Below are 21,784 nucleotides of genomic sequence, written 5' to 3'. Positions count from 1 at the left end.
ACACAAAACATACAAAAAAATGTCAATGGGCTGTTTATGTTATCAGTAGGCCTTCTGTTCAACAGTAGACTATTACTTAAATCCTTATGTTTTTGGAGACTCACAAGTTATACATGAATTTTCTACTGCAAGGGGAATTGGTACCCCAATCCCTGCATTATTCAACGTCAGTGGTGTGTCTGTATGCATGTATGTATATATGTGTATGTATATGTATATACACATGTATATATCACACAGTCAGTAAAGGAAGAGGACTTCTGTGAATCCGGGCTGAAGAACGTAATTCAGGGTTTGCCATTTTCTCATTCCCATACCTTCAGTACCTGGAGCATTTTTCCAACCCTGTCTCTACGGAGATTCTAAAAAGGATAGTCTCCTCTTCTTTCTTATTCATTAAGGTTTGGGTACTGATTAAGTTGCCCACAATGAGTATGCACTGCTTTGAGCATCAGGAAAAAAAAACTTTTTAGAAAAAGTGTAATTTAAAGATGTAACAGTCAGAAGTTTAAAGAGGCAACTACCCATGATGCCGTGCAAAACCCCCAGAGCGGGACAAACTTTCATTAGGACTTCTTTCTTGAGATGGACAGGGTTATAGGTGGACTTGATCTTGTAGCAATCGGGGCCTATATTTTATTTTATTTTATTTTTAATTTATTTATTTGACAGAGATCACAGAGAGAGAGGAGGAAGCAGGCCCCCTGCTGAGCAGAGAGCCCAATGCGGGGCTCGATCCCAGGACCCTGAGATCATGACCTGAGCCGAAGGCAGAGGCTTAACCCACTGAGCCACCCAGGCGCCCCAGGGGCTTATATTTTGATCTTTTCCATTCAGTTTGAAGTACATGGAGACCAAGGAACAAACCACACCTTTTTTTTGGGGGGGGGGGATTGTTCAGTTTTACTGAGGTATAAATTCACATACCATGCAATTCACCCATTTAAAGTATACAATTCACTGGTTTTTAATATATTTACAGATATGTGAAAGCATCTCCACGGTCAATTTCGAACATTTTCATCACTGAAAAAGAAACCTCCTGCTCTTTCGTCATTACCCCCTGCCCATCCCCCCCCCCACACCACTTTCCGTCTCTACAGATTTCCCTATTCCGCACTTCCTAGGGATGGAATAACGTAATGTGTGGTCTTCCCTGACTGCCTTCTTTCACTTAGCAGGATGTTTCAAGGTTCATTCGAACTGAAGCATGTATCACTACTTTATTCCTTTTTCGGGCCAAATAATGCTCTGTTGTTTAGACATACCACATTTGTTCATCCATTTGTCTACTGATGGGCATTCAGGATGTTTCCACCTTTTAGCCATTTATGAATGATGCAGCAGTGAACATTCCTGTGCAAGTTTCTGTGTGGACATTTGTTCTCTTTTCTCTTGAGTGAAATTAAGGCCATACCCATTCCTCTTTCTCCTAAAATGCCCAGCACCGTGCTTCACACAATGTGAGGCCCCCATAGATATCTCTCAAGTGAGTGAAAAGAGTACACTTTTCCACAAGATTTTAATGCTAAAGGGTCCATCTAAGTTCCCCCCAGAACTTCTGACCATGGCCCTAGCTTCCTGAGAATTAACCAAAATCAACCTCCATCTTCTTTCTTTCTTTTTTTTTTTTTCTTTTTTTTTAAGATTTCATCTATTCATTTGACAGACAGAAATCACAAGTAGGCAGAGAGGCAGGCAGAGAAAGATGGGGAAGCAGGCTCCCCACTGAGCAGAGAGCCCAATGCGGGGCTCGAACCCAGGACCCTGGGATCATGACCTGAGCTGAAGGCAGAGGCTTTAACCCACTGAGCCACCCAGGCGCCCCTCCATCTTCTTTCTTACTCACTCTTGGCCTTGTGTCTTTCTCTTGCACTTTAGGAACCGATGAACCAGCCATCATTGAGATATTATCAAGCAGGACATCTGATGAGAGGCAACAAATCAAGCAGAAGTACAAGGCAACGTATGGCAAGGTGATTCCAAGGGTCCTTGCAAGCAGGCACACACAGCCTTGGCCTAGGCAGTCTCTGCTTGCTCTACACTCCCAAGGCAGCACAGAATATCTTTAAAGCTTTACCGAGTTAGCTCAAGAGAAAACAAGGTGGAACTACTCTTTACAATTTTAACTGATTACAGAAAAACTGAAATCGTGTTGTTAACTTAATAGCCTACAAAATCAGTACTCCTAAACCCTTTCTGAAAATCGACTTCCTTACTCTATAATCCCCCTGTCATTTCCCCACTCATTTGGACCATTTCTACCTATTACCATACAGATAGGCCAGGGACTTGGGACCTGGTTTTCACAGGTGGGTCTTCATACAAGAATTCTTCATCTATTCACTAGGCTTCAAGAATGATGCATTCTTCGTAAGTGATTATGACAGAAAACTAAAAAAAAAAAAAAAGGCAAACAAAACACAAACCTCCATTTCATTAAACATGAACACGTGTTTTCTTTCTTCATGTTTCTTTTCTTCTTTTTGTTGTTGCTGATGGTGTTACATATAGAAATCTTTAAGTGTGCATTAGGGTTTCTATTTTCTTTATTAATATGGGATGGACACAATTTAACCTTTTCTTAATGTCATTAGAATTATTAGCATGCAAAATGAATAATCATATATAATCAAATATATGAATAATCATATATAATAATCAAATAATCAAAAATAATCAAATACAGCATATGATCATTATGCTATATTCGAATCCATATTTATAAAACCTTTACAGTTTCAATCCGTCTATGTATAAATAGGTAGAGAAATGGGTTTTCTTACTTACTTGACTCTGGGCAGGCAATGATCTCTTTAGACCCTGGTGTCCTCACACACAGAATGAAAGTGGTGATTTACCTTTCTTCCCAGGTTGCTGAGAGAATCAGCCAGCCTCCTGATAGCACCTGTCAGTAAAAGGAAGCTATTCTAGGTTTGACTGTTTCCATTTTACAGAGAGGAAACTTGCAGCTCCCCTGCATACATGACTCATGCAAAATCACATGTTTAGTAAGGAAAATAGCCAACACTCCAATCCCACTCTTTTGAGTCCGGGGCCAGCGTCCACTCCTAAAGAACCCATTGCCACGAGAGGAGCTGTTTCTTTCCACACTATGTGGCCCAGATGGCTGTGCTTTTACAGTTTCTCTGCAACTCTTTTCTCGGTCGGACTGGTCAATGTCATTCCTTGAAGACATTGACCAAAGTAGGTGAATCTGCAGTTCAGCTGCATGGAATGGAGTTGAACGACATTGAACTTTAATCCTCGTCGGCGTGCCTAACCATAGCAGCCTCTCATGTGCCCCATCTACCTACCCCCCACCCTGCCCTCGTGGAAAGTCAGATCAGGCTTCTTAAGCCTGAGGGTAAAGCAGAGTAAATGAGCTCGAGGTGAGGACTTAGGGGCTTTGCTAAAGGTCACTTGGGCATTTCCAGCTTCAAAGTTTGCAACACCAACATGTGCCCATCATTTACTTACACACCAGTTCATGGATGCTTCAGACAGCCGGGACTGCCAAGGAGGTGGTCTGGAATCACATCTGAAGCTCAAAGACCCTGGCAAGGGACCAATCTAGGTCCCCCCATCAACGGAGTTCCAAAGAGAACACGCACCTTAAGGTGACACAGCTAGTGAGCAGGAAAACCAGTATTAGAGCAGAGAGATCTCGAGCCAGCTTCTGTGTCCAAACAGAATCTAAACACACAGGAATTTGTTTTCATGCTTGTGGCTTGAAAGAGTAGGCAGCTGGGATTTCTCTCCCCTCAAGTTCTATACAATGGCTGTCTGGCCTGAAAAGTCAGGTCCAGTCTTCGGGTGGATCCACACTGTGGGGCACTGACCGCAGGCCTGCCTTCCCGGGATGCAGCATTAGACAGAGACTTAAGACGGAGACAGTAATAGCAGTAATACAGTAATACCACGGCCCCCACTTGAGACTGCAGATCCCATAAGACAAAGTCTTCGAAGTTTTTCTCCCAGGCTCAGAGCTCAGAAGTTCATGTGAGAAAGGGCTGATGAGTCCATTCTTCAAAAGTTCCTTGCAGCACAGAATAATAATAATACTCACTCACTGAACATGTAAAGGGTGCCAGGCACTGTGCTTGGGTTTTATACGGATTGTCTCTGCTATTTCTCCCAAAAACCCTAAGGAGGGAGTCTTATTACCCACCCCGCATGTTCCAGAGCAGGAAACTGACATTTGGCAAAAATACATTTCCAAAGTCACACGGCTGCTGGGACCATGTCGTTAGCCATCATGTCGCGTTGCCAAGTGGCCAGACCCACTAAGTGCTGTGATTTGGGTTCCCAAGATGCTAGCTGCTCCGGGGGTTCCCCCACCCCGCTGGTCTGACCCACTGGGGGCCATCTGGATAGGAAGGTCCTGCTTTGAGGTCCTTGACTGACGTTGGGGGCACTGGCGACTCTAGTTAGACTGAATACCAATTCTTGTCCCTTTCATCATTAACCCATCATGTCAGAGAGACACTGGTAGGAGCAGGCAGTTTACCTATAATAAGAGGCACTTGCCAGAAAATACCCATGATGATGGACACTTGCTAAAAACAGGTGCCAGTGGGCATTTCACATACTTCGTTTCTTCTCCCTGAGTGCTCCCACGTGTCTCCTATTCAGGTTTAACAAGTTAACCAAAACAACTACACGTGGTGAGCTCAGGACGGTCCGTTATTCCTGCTGTGTGCCTGCAAGGATTGCTACTTTATTGTTGCCCCTGCGCTCTCAAACCCACTCCCATTTGGATGACAAAGGATCTGACCCCCTCTTAGAGATAACAAACCCATAGTTCAGTCCTTTCTAGTCGAACAAGTGTTTGGGGGCAAGTTTTTGGGTCAGTAAATGGGAATCATGCCAATCCTTCTCCTGCTGGGGCTGTTCTGAAGATCAGGGAGAAGGCTTTCTGAACCCTAAAATGTCCAGCAAATGCTGGCTATTACTGTCCTTCATCTTTGGGGTCTTCAGCCTTAAGCAAGGAATCTTCTCTGCCTATCTGCCAGCCCAAGGACAAGATGGAGAGGAAGTCTCTGGCTAGGAAGGTGACTGCCACCAGTGTCCTCCAGAGCAGGTCACTCATGCCGGTAGAGCTCTGTCCCCTCACTCCCCTCCCTAAGTGTCCTTGGAAGTTTTCCTGTTGACCCTGAGGCCATGCAGAGGGGAGAGCCACACCTGTCCCTCTGCTTTGGGCCCCTCCCCAGTCAGGGCTCTTGCTGTCTTCCTACAGGACCTGGAGGAGGTGTTCAAGAGTGAACTGAGTGGGAACTTTGAGAAGACAGCCTTGGCCCTCCTGGACCGCCCCAGCGAGTATGATGCCCGGCAACTGCAAAAGGCCATGAAAGGTCTGGGCACAGATGAGGCGGTGCTCATCGAGATCCTGTGCACAAGAAGCAATAAGGTTAGTTCCAGCCAAGCCTTCAGCCCCAGCCCCTGAGGGAGCATTCATACGCCCGTCAGAGACGGTAGCAGCGGCCAGAAGGAAAACGATTCTCTGCATTCTACTCGGGGGCTGAACCAGCGTCCGGACAGAAATGCGTCTGCTTGTCCTGTGCAGGAGAGCTCTCTCTCCCAATCTTCCGGCTGTCAGTTTTGGTGTTGCTGCCCTTGGCTTGACAGACTAGATCCTTCCAGAACAGCTGTGTTGACGTAGCTTTTGTTTCTCTTAAAGGAATGCAGAGTTTTATATGCAGGAGGCAAGATTCTACTTTGCTCTTCCCAGCCTGGGTTTGCAGGTCTTCTGGCACAAATAACGCAATGCATGGTCGACGCGCGCTTGTGCAGCTGCCTTGTCCGCAGTTGTCGTCTAGCCTAGAGTACCAGTAGGACTGCAAAGAGGCACAGAGGCAGGTGGTGCAGATGGGGATCCCAGTGACACCCTTCCTGGCTTCCGGCACCTTCCTGGAGGTTTCCCTCTGCCTCTCTCAGCAGACCTTACCCCCTGTCCCTTGGGCACACGCTGACCTTTCAGGAGCTGGAAAGAGCCTTTGTGAAGGTTTTGGTAGAAGCCTCATTGTTGGTTCCAGAAGCCATTAGGCCCAGGGAACTCATCAAGGGCAGACTGGGTCCACAAATCATCATTCAGAGACCCCTTCCGTCTTCCACAACCACGCGCCATGTCGGATGGGGAAGTCCAGCAAGGAAAACGGCAGAAAGTCCAAACATTCTTTGAAGCCTCCAGGTAGGAAACAGAAGCAGCGTTTGGAGCAGACAGCAAGGAAAAGCTTCAACAGAGCTCTGATGCTGAAATGTTGTTTTCAAAGCCTTGAGTGCGGACGACCCTGGGTTGGTTCCTTCTGCTCAGCCTGTGCTGTCCAGCATATTTCTTGAAGCACGACCATGCTCCAAGCTACAGCCTCAACCCCAAAACCCCCTTCCTAAGCATCCCTGGACTTCTCTTCTTTCCACAAGAGAATAAAACCCCTCCATTTCAGGGAGTTTCCACTCAGGACCGGACCATGGGGAAGGGTCAGCAAAGGAGGATGCTGTCAGTTTGGTCCAGTAGATACACAGCGTTCCCGACTCAACATCCCCCACCTTCTGGAAACACCGTAGTCCCAGCCAGGAGGCATCCAATATGGGGTCAGTCGGCAGCCTGCCTTGGCAAGGTTCCAGTCATTATTATTCTGTTATTTGACCACATGTGGTTCCTCCTCAATCTAGTTTCCTTCAAGCCCTGCTCTCAAACAACAAACAAGCTCTTTTTCCCTCCAGATCAAGTAGAGGTGCCAATAGAGAGAAGAAAAGTAGGGAGAGAGCAGCCCTCAGGTTCAGACAGATCCCGGCAGCGGGTTGGAAGGCGGAGAGTGGAAAGAGCTGCATGGCCACAAGTGGTCAGTGGCCACCAGCCCCTGTGTCCCCTCACGTCCCCGCAGGCTCCTCACCTTCCCCTGTCCCCACCACCTGCCCCCACCACCTCCCCCGCCCCCACCACCTCCCCTGCCCCCACCACCTCCCCCCCACCCCCGGTTGCCTGCTGACTCTCTTAAACAGCTTCCCGGTGAAGCTTTGGGGAAACGCCTGCTCTCAGACCTGGCTGGCTTAAATGTAAACTGAGGCAGCTCCCGAAGGGGCCACTCAGCGCGAGTCATTGAAATACAAAAAGCACATCTTCCCACTCCACACTCTAGAGAGAGGCCTGCCCTCCTGCACACAGCATCCCGTGGACTGAACGAAGCCTGTTTCAGATAGAGAGAAACTGGAAACAACCTAAATGTCCAGCCATCGGGAGGTTGGCTGAATAAGCGGTGGCTTATTATGGGATGGAACATTTTGTATCCCTGAAAAAACACCCGGTGACTACGCATCAACAGAGCTGGATCTCCAAGGCGTCTTAGTGAAAAAATAAGTCAAAGAACAACATATACAGTATGGCACTTTCCTAATGCATTCACGGAACAATGCTATATATTTGCAGTAGCCCATCCATCCCTGTACAGAGGGGAAGACGGATCCTTGGGCAGATACTCACTGAGCTTGTGGCATTGACGAACAGAGTGGGGATGGGGACATGGGATGGGGTGAGGCGGTGGGCGGTCAGATGTTAGCTTGGCACTAGTAGTTTTGCTTTTAACTAAGGAGAGTGCGCATGTCACTTGTGTGGCTTGGAAAGTTTGCACAAGGGGCTTCTTCACACCTCCAGGGAACCAGGCGTGGTTCTCTCTGGAGGAAGTTCTAGAGGCATCCTGAGTCCAGAGTCTGGCTCCAGCCGCTTCCCTCTATGTGGTTCCTACTGATCATCCCACTTTGGAGTAATGATTTTTCTTTTACTACTCTTCCTAGGAGATCATCGCCATTAAGGAAGCCTATCAAAGGTGTAAGTGACTTTTTGTTCTGACTTTGGGTAAAGAATGTTCCTTTTGGGGCAGCTGGGTGGCTCAGTCAGTGAGGCGTCTGCCTTCAGCCCAGGTCATAATCCCAGAATCCTAGGATGGGAGCCCTGCATCGGGCCCGGCTCAGCAGGGAGTCAGCTTCTCCCTCTGCCCTCTGCTGCTCCCGCTGCTTGTACACTCAGTCGCTCGCTCTCTCTCAGATAAATAAATAAATAAAAACTTAAAAATAAATAAATTTTACAGAACATTCCTTTTAAAATACCTCTGGGAAAGAAATCATCTGCTTTCTCCCCCTCCCTTTTTCGTCTTTGAAAGTATTTGACAGGAGCCTTGAATCAGATGTCAAAGCTGATACCAGTGGAAACCTAAAAAAGATTCTGGTGTCCCTGCTACAGGTAAGATCAGCCCCACTAAGAGGAACTTCTCTTTTGATCAACTCAACTGATTACAGACCTGAATAATATCTGTAAAACTTCCTTTGTATAGTAATGTAACACAATCATAGGAGCGACAGCTTACATTCACAGGTCTTAATAGCCCCATTCAAGGGCAGGGGATCATGCAAGGCTGGGCTGCTCAGGGTCAACCTAGAATTCTGCCTGCCACAAAGGGCTTACTTAGCTTAGACTTCCAGGACCTTCCAGGACCAAGTCTCAGGGTTCTTCCATACCAGGAACCTCCGAGGGGTGAAAAGCGATACTTCTAAAGGAACACTATTAACTTTCCAATGAAGTCACTCTAGGGGACATTATGAGGTTGCTTTCAGCCTGCTTCAAGGTCCTGGGGTTTGGAGTGACCCTTGTTCCTACAAGAAAGAAAACCCAAGTGTTGTCTCAGAAGTTACTCTGTTTATCAGTTGTGCCCTAAAGATGGCAGCAAAGAGCAACACTGTGGCTCTGCCGGGCTCCCACCTCCTCCACGCCACCCCTCTGAGATGGCCCCCAGCTTTCCAGGACTTTCTCTTTCTGTCTTCTGTGGTCAAGCAGGAGCTCAAGTTAATAACAACGTGTCAATTTCTCTAGGCTGATCGCGATGAAGGAGATGATGTGGACAAAGATCTAGCTGGTCAGGATGCCAAAAATCTGTATGATGTAAGTGGGTTGGCCGGCGGGCCTCAGCTCATTCTTTCTCTTTTCAAAAATTTATTAGCGCTGTTTTACGCAAACATCTCTTTATGTCATGAAAGCGGGAGTTACTTAAGAAATAAGTATGATCTTTAAAATAGTTCTTCATATACACAGTCTTCGTGAAACCCTAAGAATTGTTCCTACTCCTGCACTCCAGAGTTGACCACATCAGATCCACTTTGGAACAAGGGAGGACATGAATAATATACATAAATATGTGAAGTCTACTCGAGGTGAAAGCCTCACATGCTTCGTCGATCAACTTGACTTCTATTCGGTGTATATTTTATGATTTCCTGCCAATGAGGCCTGGTCACAGAACAGGATACTCAGTCTTTCTGCAAAAGGCTTTTTTCAGAATGTTTGCTTTTGGCCCACAAGGCAGGGGAAGGCCGCTGGGGCACTGACGAGCTCGCCTTCACTGAAGTCCTGGCCAAGAGGAGCCACAAGCAATTACGGGCCACCTTTCTAGCCTACCAGATGGTAAGTAAACAAGTCCTAGGGTAACAGGCGGGATTCCACTAAAACTTCTTATCTCTGGAAGAAGATCAGGGATCAGGAACTGCGGGGGGGGTCTCTGACAACAGTCATGCTTAATCGGAAGTGATTTGGCTTCTCCCCCACCTCAAGGGATATTTGAGAACGTCTGGAAACATTCCAGGGTGTCGCTTGGGTGGTGGGGAGACTGTGCTAATAGCATCTAGTAGATTGAGGCCAGGGATGCCACTAAACACCCCCAGGGCAGCTCAGCAAAGAATTATCCAGCCCAAATGCAGTGCCAAGGTTGGGAAACCCATTTTCCAACCTAGACTAGGCAAGCAGAGGAGAGCCACGTTGAGGAGCAAAGCCTTCGAGTCAGCATCCAGGTTCAAATCCTGGTCCTATCACTGGCAGGTGACCCGACCTCTCTGTCCTCATTTGTAAAACAGGGACCACAATCCTTATCATCCTTACTGTACTTACACCCTGACTTGACTTACAATCCTTATCATCCAGGATTCTTTCGGGAGTTAAATAAGATACGGGGAAAAGGCTCAGAATAGTACGTGGCAGGTGGTAGGCACACAAACGTTCTCTCTCATTATTCCAATTTACAGCTGAGCTGACGACGTGCCTGCCACTCCCACGACAGATGGCATCTACCTCAGAGACAGGCTCCTGAAAAGACGTGCATAAATGACTTTCATAACAATTATTTTTTTTAATCTAATGATAATTTTAAGCCAAGAAGAGGAGTTCGTTATCTCAAGGCATTTAGTGCTGAGTCCTACCCTGAAAATCAGTCTTAAATTGCAAGAAGCCTTCTTGTGGAATGTCAGATTTTCTGTCTCTCATTTTATTTATTTATTTATTTTTTTAATTTTTTTAAAAGATTTTATTTATTTGACAGACAGAGGTCACAAGTAGGCAGAGAGGCAGCCAGAAAGAAGCAGGCTCCCTAGTGAGCAGAGAGCCCGATGCGGGGCTCGATCCCAGGACCCTGAGATCATGTCCTGAGCCGAAGGCAGAGGCTTTAACCCACTGAGCCACCTACTTGGAGAGTGCTTTTAACCATCCCAAGCACTTCTGTGCCCCATATCTCATTTCAGTGTCACAACAATAGTGCTACGTAATGTAGGCTGAGCAGCCAGTGTTACCTACAACTGTCGGACAAGGAAAGTCTGTTACGAGTAAGGCGCCATCTGTAACTTATCAGGACCACACAGCAAGCCAGTAGCAGAGAGTGGACGAGAACTGCAAGATTCCCCAGCCCCAGCCTCTACCTCGGCTGGAGCTGGCCGCTCCTCACTCGAAATAGTGTTTCCTGTGTGTTGCCAGCAGATGAAAAGACAATAAAGCTTAGGAATTTTATCATTACTGTATATAAGCCTTGAGGGCCCTCTGCTTTCAAATCGTGCCCAGAGTCATGATCAAAGCCAGCTGACCCTGCACTCCCTTGGCCTCTGCTCCTGGAACTATGTAGACTCTGAGCTAGAAGACTTCTCCATGACCTACACCCTCTTCCCACATGGCTGGGGCCATGGCTGGAGTTCCGGGGGATGGCTGCCATTGGTGATCACTCTGGAAACGCACATACATGGGAGTGTGTGTATGTGTGTGTGTACTTGAACTATGAGCCACCTGCAAGGATACCCTCCAGGCCAGTTGTTCTCAAAATTAATCCCCACACGGCAGCATCAGTTTCACTTGAGAACATGTTAAAAATGAGAATTCTCTTATTTAAAAAGAGAGGAATTAATTAATTAATTAATTAATTAAAATAAAAAGAGAGAGAGAGAATTCTCAGCCCCCACCTTCGACCTACTAAGTCAGATTCTCTGGAGTTTGGGTCCTATTTCCAGGTGATTCTGGTGCGTGTTAAAATTTAAAAGGTCTGCTCTAGACTACTAGCCATATGACCTCGGGCAAGTTTTTAAGGATTTTGTGCCTCGGTTTCCCCAACTGTAAAACAGGGATGATAATGGTGCCTACTTCATAGGGTTGGTAATTAACTAATGAGTTAATAGTAGTAAAGAGCATAGTAGTAGGGCATGCAGTAGGTGCTCAATAAACACTAGCAACTGTCAGTAGTCCAATAAAGTTCAAATGGACAATAAGATAATTTACTGATTTAATGATTCTTTACGTGAAACTAGCTCTAACATATTACCTATTCATCATTCCAAAAGCCTTCCCAGAACAACATCCATCTTGATCTTTCTCATTGATTTTTGTGAGTTTCCCCTGATCTTAAGACCCTGGTTCATAATTCTTCCCATGGGTCTCTGGCTAAAATCAGTAAGCTGCTAGCATGAGATCACGGGAGTATGTTATGTGGCAAAGGTCGTTCCTGGCATAGAGTTGAATTTTTATTTTGGCATGAAAACTTAGCGTTTTACCCTTTCTTTGCCCTCCAACTGTGAGCCTTAACTACTGACACTCTCAGAAAGCCCCGCCATTTAACAGAGCTTCCCCCTCTCTGAGACACCACACCAGAACATCACAGTCCCAAAGGTGACCAACCACAAAAGGCCTGTATAGTTAGAAATCTATAGTTCAATTTAGATATTTTTCTAACTGTATAGTTAGAAAGCTGAAGTCATGGGCCCCTGGGTGGCTCAGTTGGTTGAGGGTCTGCCTTTAGCCCAGGTCACGATCTCAGGTCCTGGGATCAAATCCTACATCAGGCTTCCTGCTCAACGGGGAGTCTGCTTCTCCCTCTTACTCTGCTCCCCCCGCTGCTTGTGTACTTGCTCACTCTGCCTCTCATACTCTCTCTCTCATATAAATAAATAAAATCTTAAAAAAAGAAGAAGAAGAAGAAGCCGAGGTGTGTTCCCTACACAGAGCTCAGTATAAATTGTAGGTCCACATACCCAGACCCAGGCACACTGTGTCCCCACCACGCCTGTCACCACTTCTCCCCTCACCTCTCTGTGTTCTGAAGCTTGTTCCAGAGCCTCTAGCTCTAACCACTTGGGCCAAAGCCAGAGGGCCCAGAGTTCTGCTGTGGGAATGCTGTCTCTTTGGGTGAATCGGCTTGAAAAGAAATGTCTCCTCTATTCTTCTAACAATCTTCCAACAGACACACTACCTGGTAACTAGAGGCCTCAGAGGCTTGTCTGGAATCCAACCTGGGCTCTGTGTTTTGTACGAAGATTGGAAAACCCGATCTGTCTAAAGAGCCCCCTAACAATTAAGTGTTCCAGTAACTACAGTGAAAAGGCCGCCATGTGCAAAAGAGATTCATAATAGCCTGGGCCAGTCCATTGTTTTCCATTTGTGTTCCGTGGAGCCCCTGGGGGTGCCTTGGTAGCTCCCAGGAGGGGGATGTGGGCAGGAGAGAGGGAGACAAGAGGGTGTAAGGTGAGCAGTGCCCCCCTGGAGTTGTGTGATGAAGAGGCTGGAAGAAAGCAGAAACCCGGCAATATAGCCCAGGGCTGGGGTACAGAAGCTCTCTCCCACCTCTCCAGAACAGCTCCTTTCCTGCTTTGATCTGTTGTACGACTGAGAGTCTGCAGAAAATGTAATGCACTCTTCTGGCCCAGTGTTAACAATGGAAACAGAAAGCGGTTTAATGTGAGGATTATTTTTTTAGTAAATGCAGACCTGTGTGAACAAGATGTCCTCTTGAAATGCAATCTCAGTCTGCAGAACGAGAACCCTGTTCGTGGGAAAGTGAAACCAGTCCCTTTCAAAATACCAGCTCCTGCAGCAAACCGAAGAGAGGCTGGGGACAGCTAAGGAAGGGACAGAACTGAAAGCCCCCCAAGCCAGTCCCCACCGTCGAGGTCCATCACCCACACCGGCCCTCTAGATGTCGAACCCTGACAAGGAGATCAAGCACCAGGGTCTCATTAAATCTCAACCCTCCTCCCCTCCCCTACCTCTACTTTGCTCGCTTTGCAAAGAATATTTTGTCCACTTGTGTTTTCGGAATAAACCACACACACCAGTGTGTCCCCAAGGACCCCGATTATTTACGGAACCACAACTGTGTCACACCCTCAAAAAAAATTTCTATGAAAGAAGTTTCAGTATTCTTAATGCTTAACTGCATGTCCCCAGACCCAACCAAGAGCCCTCCTTTCTCTTCATTGGCCTACCCTGAGTTTGGCCCCGGTGGTCCTCGCCTGAAACACAGTCACCATTTACTCTGAACTTCAGCTTCTGTAAATATTTGGAAAGAAACCTAATGTGGAATGGTGTGCAGAGTGATAGGTGGGCCGATGGTGAATACAGGATCATTTGGAATCACCCCTGAGTGAAGGAAAGTGGCATTTTGATGTGGTCAGCCCTCTGGCTCCCAGCCCAGGCAGCACCATTCTATCAGAAACATCAGACCAAGTTCTTATCATGAACTTCAGAGTCCCCACTGCTTATTTTGCCCAGACTGTGGGTGGCTGAGTCCCCAGTCCCAGGACACGGGAGATGAGAACAGTACACGTAAGAGGATTGCCACCACAGACAGCCTCCTAGGAAATGGGAAGCGAAAAGAATTTTAAGAACGACCCTGGAAACTTAACTATTACCAAGATGTAAAGAATTATTGTAACAGTACAGATTCATTGTTTTCGCACTCCCAATTTCACAGATGAGCATACAGGCCAAAGGAGTGGTCCTCACTGGGTCAAATCTGACCCCCTAGAGGTCAAAAGTCATCAGCCATGAGAACCCCCACTCACATGGGGGCCACCATCCCCAGCCATGTAAGGCACAGGGCCAGATAGGTTCCTTAAAGCCGCATGACCAAATCTGGAAGAGTTCAGTGCTTTTTGTAGAGAAATGACCCCACGAGTATCAAAGCCAAAAGCAAAGCCTGGAATAACAGCTGGCCTTTGGTTGTCTCTCCAGCTCATCAACAAAGACATCGAAGAGGCCATTGAAGAAGAAACATCGGGAGATCTGCAGAAGGTCTACTTAACTCTCGGTAAAGTAGACCATGGGGAGTCCCTGCCTTAGATTGGGCTGCCAGTCCCAACCAGACATGGAGTCAGAGGTTGGCGTGTTGGAAGACTTTAGGGAGTAGCTTGGAAACCACACCTCGAAGCAGCATTGGGTAAGGGAGAGAGCGAGTGTGATGCGGTAGGAGATTTGCTGCCCCACCCCCATGGAGCCCTGGAGCCCAGAGGGAGCAACCAAGAGACAATGGCTGCACCCTGGGAGCATTTGCAACCCTGGGTAAGGCAGCTCCTTGGTGGGGTTGGGCAGGGGGAGCAGCATTCCTGGGGAGGGACTCACCCATGAGCAGCCAGTAGGCAGCAGTTGGAATGAGTGCCTTGCTCCTGAAGAGGGCATCTGGGTAGGATGCACCACAGCCTCCATGACAGCCCCATTAAGATGGTGGGTCCACAAAAGCATCTGTCAACAGTCTGGGACCATTGTCTAGACTCAGAGAGCGTGAAGTGTTTCCGCCAGGTTTCCAATCCATGAACAAGTTTTTGCCCATGCCTGATGGCTCGAGGGTGTTCTTTTCCATGGTTCCCTTCAATACTTAGAATGAATGAGGTCTCTTTAGCAAGACTGGGGAGGGACACCAGACCTTTCTTATGCCAAGCGAACATCACGACCTTCTCTCCAGGTGTTGCCTATAGGCAGGAAATAGCAGAAAGATGGGCATGGCAGTGTGTCTGGCAGGCTCCTTTTTCCTTTCTACAAGCCCGGGAATGAAGGCATTGTCCATTGTCCATGCTCCTATGGTGAGGAGTTGACGGCACCGTCCCAAATAGCACAAGAAATGGAAAGATAGATCCCGACAGTTCAGTTCAGTTCTCAGAGGGAGAACTGAAAAAGCAGCCCTGAAAGTTAAAAAATGTGCTCTATCTGCCAAACTTCTTGTTTTGCTTTATTGTGGGGGTTCTAAAAAAATTTTTTGAACAATGTCAGCAATTGATTTTTTTTAATCCATCCTCATTTTGCATTCAAATTAGCAGGACCTCTACTATGATGTACAGAGGCTTAAACATCCCTGGTGTCGTTCCTGACCCACCCTGACATACATGGACGACTGTCCTTAGGGCTTCGAAGATGAGTCTTTTAAGTGGATGGAGAGATCCACTCACAGCCTGACTCAGAGGCTCCGAATCCTTTCTGTGCTTGCAACCCATGAAATCAGGAAAATACCGGAATTCAGTCAGAAGATTATATTAATCTTCATTAATATTAATTATTGCTGGCAAACCACTATCAAAATTATTATTAATAATAATAAAAAAGTCATTCCATTCTTTAACAGTTAGTTAGCACCTAACCCAGGTGCAGCAATCAGAGGCAAGTGGGTCTCGTTCCTGCTCTTAAGAAGCTTAAAGTCCATGGTGGATACCCACAAACCAACAGATTAGGTTACAGTAAAGATAAAAAGAACCAGTGTGAAGAGAGCACAGGGGAAGGACAGACTATGTCCCTGGAGATGGGCATCATGAAATGCAGGACTTCATTGTACTCCAGTGGTAGCAAACTTAGAAGTGATTAGAAACTACCTCAACAAAAAAAAAAGGAAGGAAAGAAAAAGAAAGAAAGGAAGGAAGGAAGGAAGGAAGGAAGGAAGGAAAAGAAAAGAAAAGAAAAGAAAAGAAAAGAAAAGAAAAGAAAAGAAAAGAAAAGAAAAGAAAAGAAAAGAAACAACCTTAAGAATAAAGCACACAAGTTGTAGAACATGACTTCACAGTTCCCTTTTGTAAACTTCACAGTTCTCTCCTCATACCGGACTCATAAAGATGCCAGTTTATGGCTAAATTTGAGACCCAGTGACTCCCACCTCTTGCAGCCTCTGGGGCAGCACTCCTCCAGTGGGCTCCACGGACCACTGGCATCAGAATCTTCTATGGGGAGGTGTGAGAAAATACAGTTTCCTGGGCCCCACTCCAGGTTACCTAATAGAATCTCCAAGAATGGGGCCCAGAAGCCATGCTTCTCCAAGCTCCCCCGAGGGACTGTCTTGTCCTCAGAGTGGCTGGCTACATGCCACAGCTCTAGCCCCACATTTTCCTGGCTAGCCCCTTCCACACTCTTAAGGGATTCCTGCTGCTGTTAATAATGACGTTATTCACCAGGTGTAGACTGTGTGCAATAGGAAAGTTGAGGATTCTCTTCCCAGAATATCAGGAACCAGGAATGTCAGGAGAGAAGACACCAATGAAGGGTTGGAACATCCTGACATTAGGCAGACAATTGAGCATCCGTGAGTCCTGCACTGGGGAGGGTCTTAAATGAGTCTCAAATATGCTACTCCCCAAATTGACAGGTTCTCCCCACAACGGTCACCAGTACAACAGCTTTTGGATTATTTTCTGAATAAAGAGGTCAGACACCTGAGGCTGGGCTCTTCTCCACTGAAAGTTTTGGGGAGTCCACATGGCCTATAAAAGCAAGAAACAGACCCTCTCCCCCAACCTAGGCCCTGCTTCCCTAACCCTCTTCCTCTCCAGTGCTCATAAGGATCCGTCATCCAGGCAATTACCCAGAAAACAAGAGTTCCCATTTCAGGACATACTAAGGACGCACATTCCGCATTTATGCTAAACGGGTTACTTGTTACTAATTACTAACATCAAAAATGTGGTGTTCTAGGTAAATGTCAACATCTAAAGAGTAAGTGGTTCATTCCCCCAAAATGTTTGTCACGATGGGTCCCCATGACCCTGGGAGGTGGGGAGCGGAGCTGTGACTTCCCCGCAGGAGCAGAGCCTGAGCGGTGAACCGGACTGCGCTTCACTTCTCTGGGGATTAGCTCAAAGCTGGCAGGCAGGGGGAGGACCAGAAAAGAGCAAACGAGCAGGAACACAGGAAGGTGGTCCGTAGACCGCGTCAGACATTCCATCCGGCCGCATTCCAGATGGAGAACTAAGAAGAATGTGGGGCACTTGGAAAAGATTCCGAGATGAGACTCGCAAAGCAAACCCCGTGAGGAAAAATAAAGGATGGGAAGGTGGTTTCGCGCAGGAAAGTAGGCCACGGTCCAGCAGAGTGAGCTCACGATTATGAAGCTTTATTACATAGTGTCACCGGCCAGTGCGTGTTTCCCCTCTGAACCGAACGCCAGCATCCGAGATTTCCTATAGATAAGAAAAATTACTTCTGCTCGTAAGAATCATGAACTTGGCAGAGAAGGCCTGAGGGTGTGCCCAGCGTTCTTCCCCCTCTGAAGGGCCTTCAGGGATCAGCACAGGTGATGCTGAAGGGGTTTTTGACTCAGGTCTTGGTTGAAGACCCCAGACGCCCTGAGCCAGGGGAATCTTCCAGATCCCGTTAGAGTGTGATCTGGCTCCTTTCAAACATACATCTCACCATTGAGTCAGCTCCAAGGGCAGCCAGGTGACACTCTGGGTCAACTGTGTCTTCAGAGGGTCTCCATGCTAAAAGCCTCTCCTTCTCTGGTCCTTTGTCCTGCCCAGTGAGGTGCGCCCGGGACCAGGAGGGCTATTTCGCTGACCGTCTGTACAAGTCCATGAAGGGCGCGGGCACCGATGAGGAGACACTCATTCACATCATCGTGGCCAGGGCTGAGGTAAGACACGCTCGACTCCAAGGACGCGGGCGGCCACTTCTCTTCTGGCCACCGCTGATGTCATCCACAAATAGTTTTTCTTCAGGGTCTATTTACAGAAAAAGTAACACACAGACAGCCCTTGCCTGCCCAGACTTTGTGGAAGACACTGTGCCGTGCTCCAATCTGTTTCTTTTTATAAAAATACAATAATGATAGTTGCTTCTATTTTTGCCATCTGTGGCTCCGGAGAGCTGGTGGCCTGTGCAGAGGGGACCTGGCGGGGCCGCTCTGGGGAGCACAGCCATGCTCAGTTCCATTTTAAGGAAGACGAAACAGACACTGGAAGGTTGATGGCAGACAGGTCACCCAGCAGGGGAGCCAAGAGCTGGGCCCACTGTTGAACACAGCACAGGAGCCCAGTTTTGCACAAGAGACGATATTTCTCAACCTTTTTTTTTTTTTTTTTTTAATTATCAATCATCCTACTAAGGAGCCTTTGGGACCCAGTGTTTTTCCTCATCACCACTCCCCTCAAAATACCACAGATAGACTGTGTATCTGTTTATGTTCTGTATGTATATATTGCGCTCTGTAAATACACGTATGTTCTTTTTAAAATTTAAAATCAATTAATTAACAATACTGTATTCTTAGTTTGGGAGGCAGAGTTGAGTGATTCATCGTTGCGTAGAACACCCAGTGCTCCTTCCATCAAGTGCCCTCTTTAATTCTGTTATGTTCTCTCTATGTATGTGTGTGTGTGTGTGTGTGTGTACTTTTACATAAAAGGATTAAGGTTCTTTTCGCCCTCTTAAGAATGTACTTTTGCCCTGTTGGGAGTAGCAAACGATGTGGCCCTACTTTGAGAGTGCCCACGTGTAACAAAGAGGGAGATGAGTAGCCCAAAGCTTGGGATCAGCCGTCAAGATTCTCAGTGGATGCTTTGGATCAAGGGGCCGCAGAGTGAAGGCGAGACAAAATGAAGGGGACGTGGCATCTCGTCCGTAGTAGGAGAAGCGTCGCAGAATGAAGTCTAACTGAGCCCTTGAAAAAAACACAGACATCTTCCCTCCAAAAATTGTTAATTGAAGGGGGATAGATCCCAACCCAAATCCTGGCCCGTGGCTTTTGACAAATAATACTTAACATCTGACACCATTTTAAAATATAACTTAGCAACAAGATCTCTCTTTCGTTTTTAATTTCTATTCCTGGAATTTCCCCTCCTCCTCCACTATTCATGGTTTTCTTCTCGCTTCCAGCCTATTACTCTGGCTACCCACCCACTCCTTCCCTTCTCTAGTCTCTCTGCCACTCTCCGGAGTCTCCCTTTCTCCTTCCCTCCCCAGATCTCCCGTCCTCTCTGTCTCTCTGTCCCTTGGCAACTCACCCTCCGACCCACCCCGAAAATTCTCTGAGATCCTGAGGCTCAAAGAAGCAGGTGTGCAGTGGAGCAGGGCGGGGCTTCTGAAAGCCTCCAGGGGATTGGATGGTTCTGGGGGGCTCCCTGGGCCTTGTGGGGACTCCACGTTCACTGCAACGTGAGCCATGGAATGGTCATTCCAAAATGCTCTGTCCCATCTTGGGGTTGGCCACATATCCTGGATCATTTCCACATACGGGTCATTCCCTCGGAATTCTTCAGGCCCAGTGAAATGTACTGGCCAGATCCCCTAATCTTCTAAAGCTGCCTGGTACCAGAACGGAGCCCCAGTGTCGCCCATCCCACTCCCCACACTGACTCCCACCACCCCAACTGCTCCCCGAGCCAAGTGGGGGACCAGAGAGGAGAGCCGCATCCTGCTGGAGTCTCCCTCCTGCTCAGCGCCCACTTCGCACAATCCCTCATTTGCACAATCCCACACCTTCTTTCCCTCTTAGTTCATCCCTCCGATGGAGGCAGGAGGAAGAAGAACCAGAAACCTAAGGGACAGTTTATGAATCTGTCTAGAATGCACAAGAGAGTCTACAGTCTTAAAAATTAAAAAAAGAACCCAAGTCCCTGTTAAAGAAAGCTCTGTGCTGCTTGCATGAGACATTTCTCTCTGTACTTCCATTGGTGCAAGTATGGTCTCCCTCACTAGGTTCTAAGAGTGTTTGGAGCTAACAACCTTTTTATTTATTTTCCTTCTGAGTCTTCTGCCCATCTCCAGCACCCAGGCTTTTCAAGTTATCCATGAATTCAAAATAACCCCTACAAATTGATACTGATTTGAATTTTGTTGATTGGCACTGATAGCCTTGCTGAACAGGGTACAACAGCCAAAAAAAAAAAGCTTCATTTCAAATCTCTGTTGATAATTTTCTTAACCCTTTACGAAGGGTCAGCAAATTGTGGCCTGTAGACCAGGCTTGCTACTTAATAATGATTCATTTTTAAATGACTATAAAAAACTCAAAGGAAAAATACTTCGTAATACATAAAAATCATATGAAATTCAAGTTTTGGTACTCATAAATTTTATATTGGGATATAAATACATAATAAAATTATATTGGGATATAAGTATATCCTTAAAGTTGCAGAGGTGGAGATATATATATATTTTACATATATATTTATATTTTATATATAATATATATTTTTAATATATATTTTACATATATAAATAAATACATATATTCAACCTTTAGAGATATAGACTCTGCTTTCCATTCCCATATATATATATTTTACATATATATTTATATTTTATATATAATATATATATTTTAATATATATTTTTAATATATATTTTACATATATAAATAAATACATATATTCAACCTTTAGAGATATAGACTCTGCTTTCCATTCCCCATTCATAAAACAAAATAACAGTAGTCCTTATTGCGAAGGGTTGTTTCATGGCATAAATGAGCAAATGAGGACAATTTATTCAGAACAGGACCTGCCTGCATTCACAGGGAACAGGCTATAAATGTTCTTGTCCTCATAGCTGTTGTCATGTCTCCTCCAGGCGGACCTTCAGGGGATAAAAGCAAAGTTCCAAGAGAAGTATCAGAAGTCTCTCATTGACATGGTTCGCTCCGACACCTCTGGGGACTTCCAAAAGCTGCTAGTGGCCCTCTTGCACTGAACCAAGCCAGAAGAGCGGGAGCCCGGGGAGGAGCCACCCTTGTTGAGAGCCCATTTCAAACCAGATCTGTAAATGTGACTCCAGCACATAAAGTACTGAAGAGTCCTGGCTTATTTTCTTGGCAGCTTGAATACCGTAGCCCAGCCAAGCTGTTTAGGTGAAGGGCAGCAGCCTCCAAACGCTTGGACCGGTCACCCCGAATGCTGGCTTAGCAGGTACCCGAGCTGCCTTTCGGCTTCCCTGTAGCCTGGTGAACTGAATGCTCTCTGAACACAAATGAAATTAGCCGTTGATGAAAGGAAGTACACTTGTAAGAAAACATTCAGAAGAATATGTATCACACAGAGGTGGGTGAGGACTGAATGGTTAAAGGACAGCCCTTCTGTGGGGGCACCTGGGTGGCTCAGTCAGTTAAGCATCTGTCTTGGGCTCAGGTCATGATCTTGGGGTCCTAGGACCGAGCTCCATGTCTGGATCCCTGCTCAGTGGGGAGTCTGTTTCTCACTCTCCTTCTGCCCCTCCCCACCCCTAGCTTGTGCGTGTGCTCTCTCTCTAATAAATAAATAAATAAATAAATAAAATCTTTAAAAAATGTTTTTCCTTCAGTGTGTTCAATGTCAAATCCTCAGTGGTAATTAAAGTGGGTTATGCACCCATTGACTGCTTTTCCAAAGACTCTGTTGATTAGTTTGGCTCTTGTCCTGGAAACACAAGACTTGTGAAATTCAAACATAGATGGGAAATGCAAACAATAACCTTTATTAATA

At 46.5% G+C, this 21,784-nt stretch overlaps 1 protein-coding gene across 2 annotated transcripts in view; it reads left to right on the top strand.

Annotated features, from left to right (window-relative positions):
- Window positions 1-21,526, top strand: part of ANXA13 (annexin A13) — a 60,276-nt gene extending 38,750 nt beyond the window's left edge. For both annotated transcript variants that reach the window (XM_013051741.2, XM_004743518.3), the window contains 9 exons: window positions 1,882-1,976; window positions 5,240-5,410; window positions 7,792-7,825; window positions 8,157-8,236; window positions 8,864-8,932; window positions 9,350-9,451; window positions 14,303-14,378; window positions 17,842-17,954; window positions 20,898-21,526. In XM_013051741.2, the coding sequence (XP_012907195.1) occupies window positions 1,882-1,976; window positions 5,240-5,410; window positions 7,792-7,825; window positions 8,157-8,236; window positions 8,864-8,932; window positions 9,350-9,451; window positions 14,303-14,378; window positions 17,842-17,954; window positions 20,898-21,017 (860 nt within the window). In that variant the 3' untranslated portion in view covers window positions 21,018-21,526. The remainder of the gene's footprint in view (window positions 1-1,881; window positions 1,977-5,239; window positions 5,411-7,791; window positions 7,826-8,156; window positions 8,237-8,863; window positions 8,933-9,349; window positions 9,452-14,302; window positions 14,379-17,841; window positions 17,955-20,897) is intronic.
- Window positions 21,527-21,784: the final 258 nt, after the last annotated feature.

The sequence above is a fragment of the Mustela putorius genome, unplaced genomic scaffold, assembly GCF_011764305.1.
Source record: "Mustela putorius furo isolate JIRA1106 unplaced genomic scaffold, ASM1176430v1.1 tig00000228_pilon_pilon_pilon, whole genome shotgun sequence".
NCBI classification, from domain to species: Eukaryota; Metazoa; Chordata; class Mammalia; order Carnivora; family Mustelidae; genus Mustela; species Mustela putorius.
This window is presented reverse-complemented; position numbering and strand designations above follow the sequence as displayed.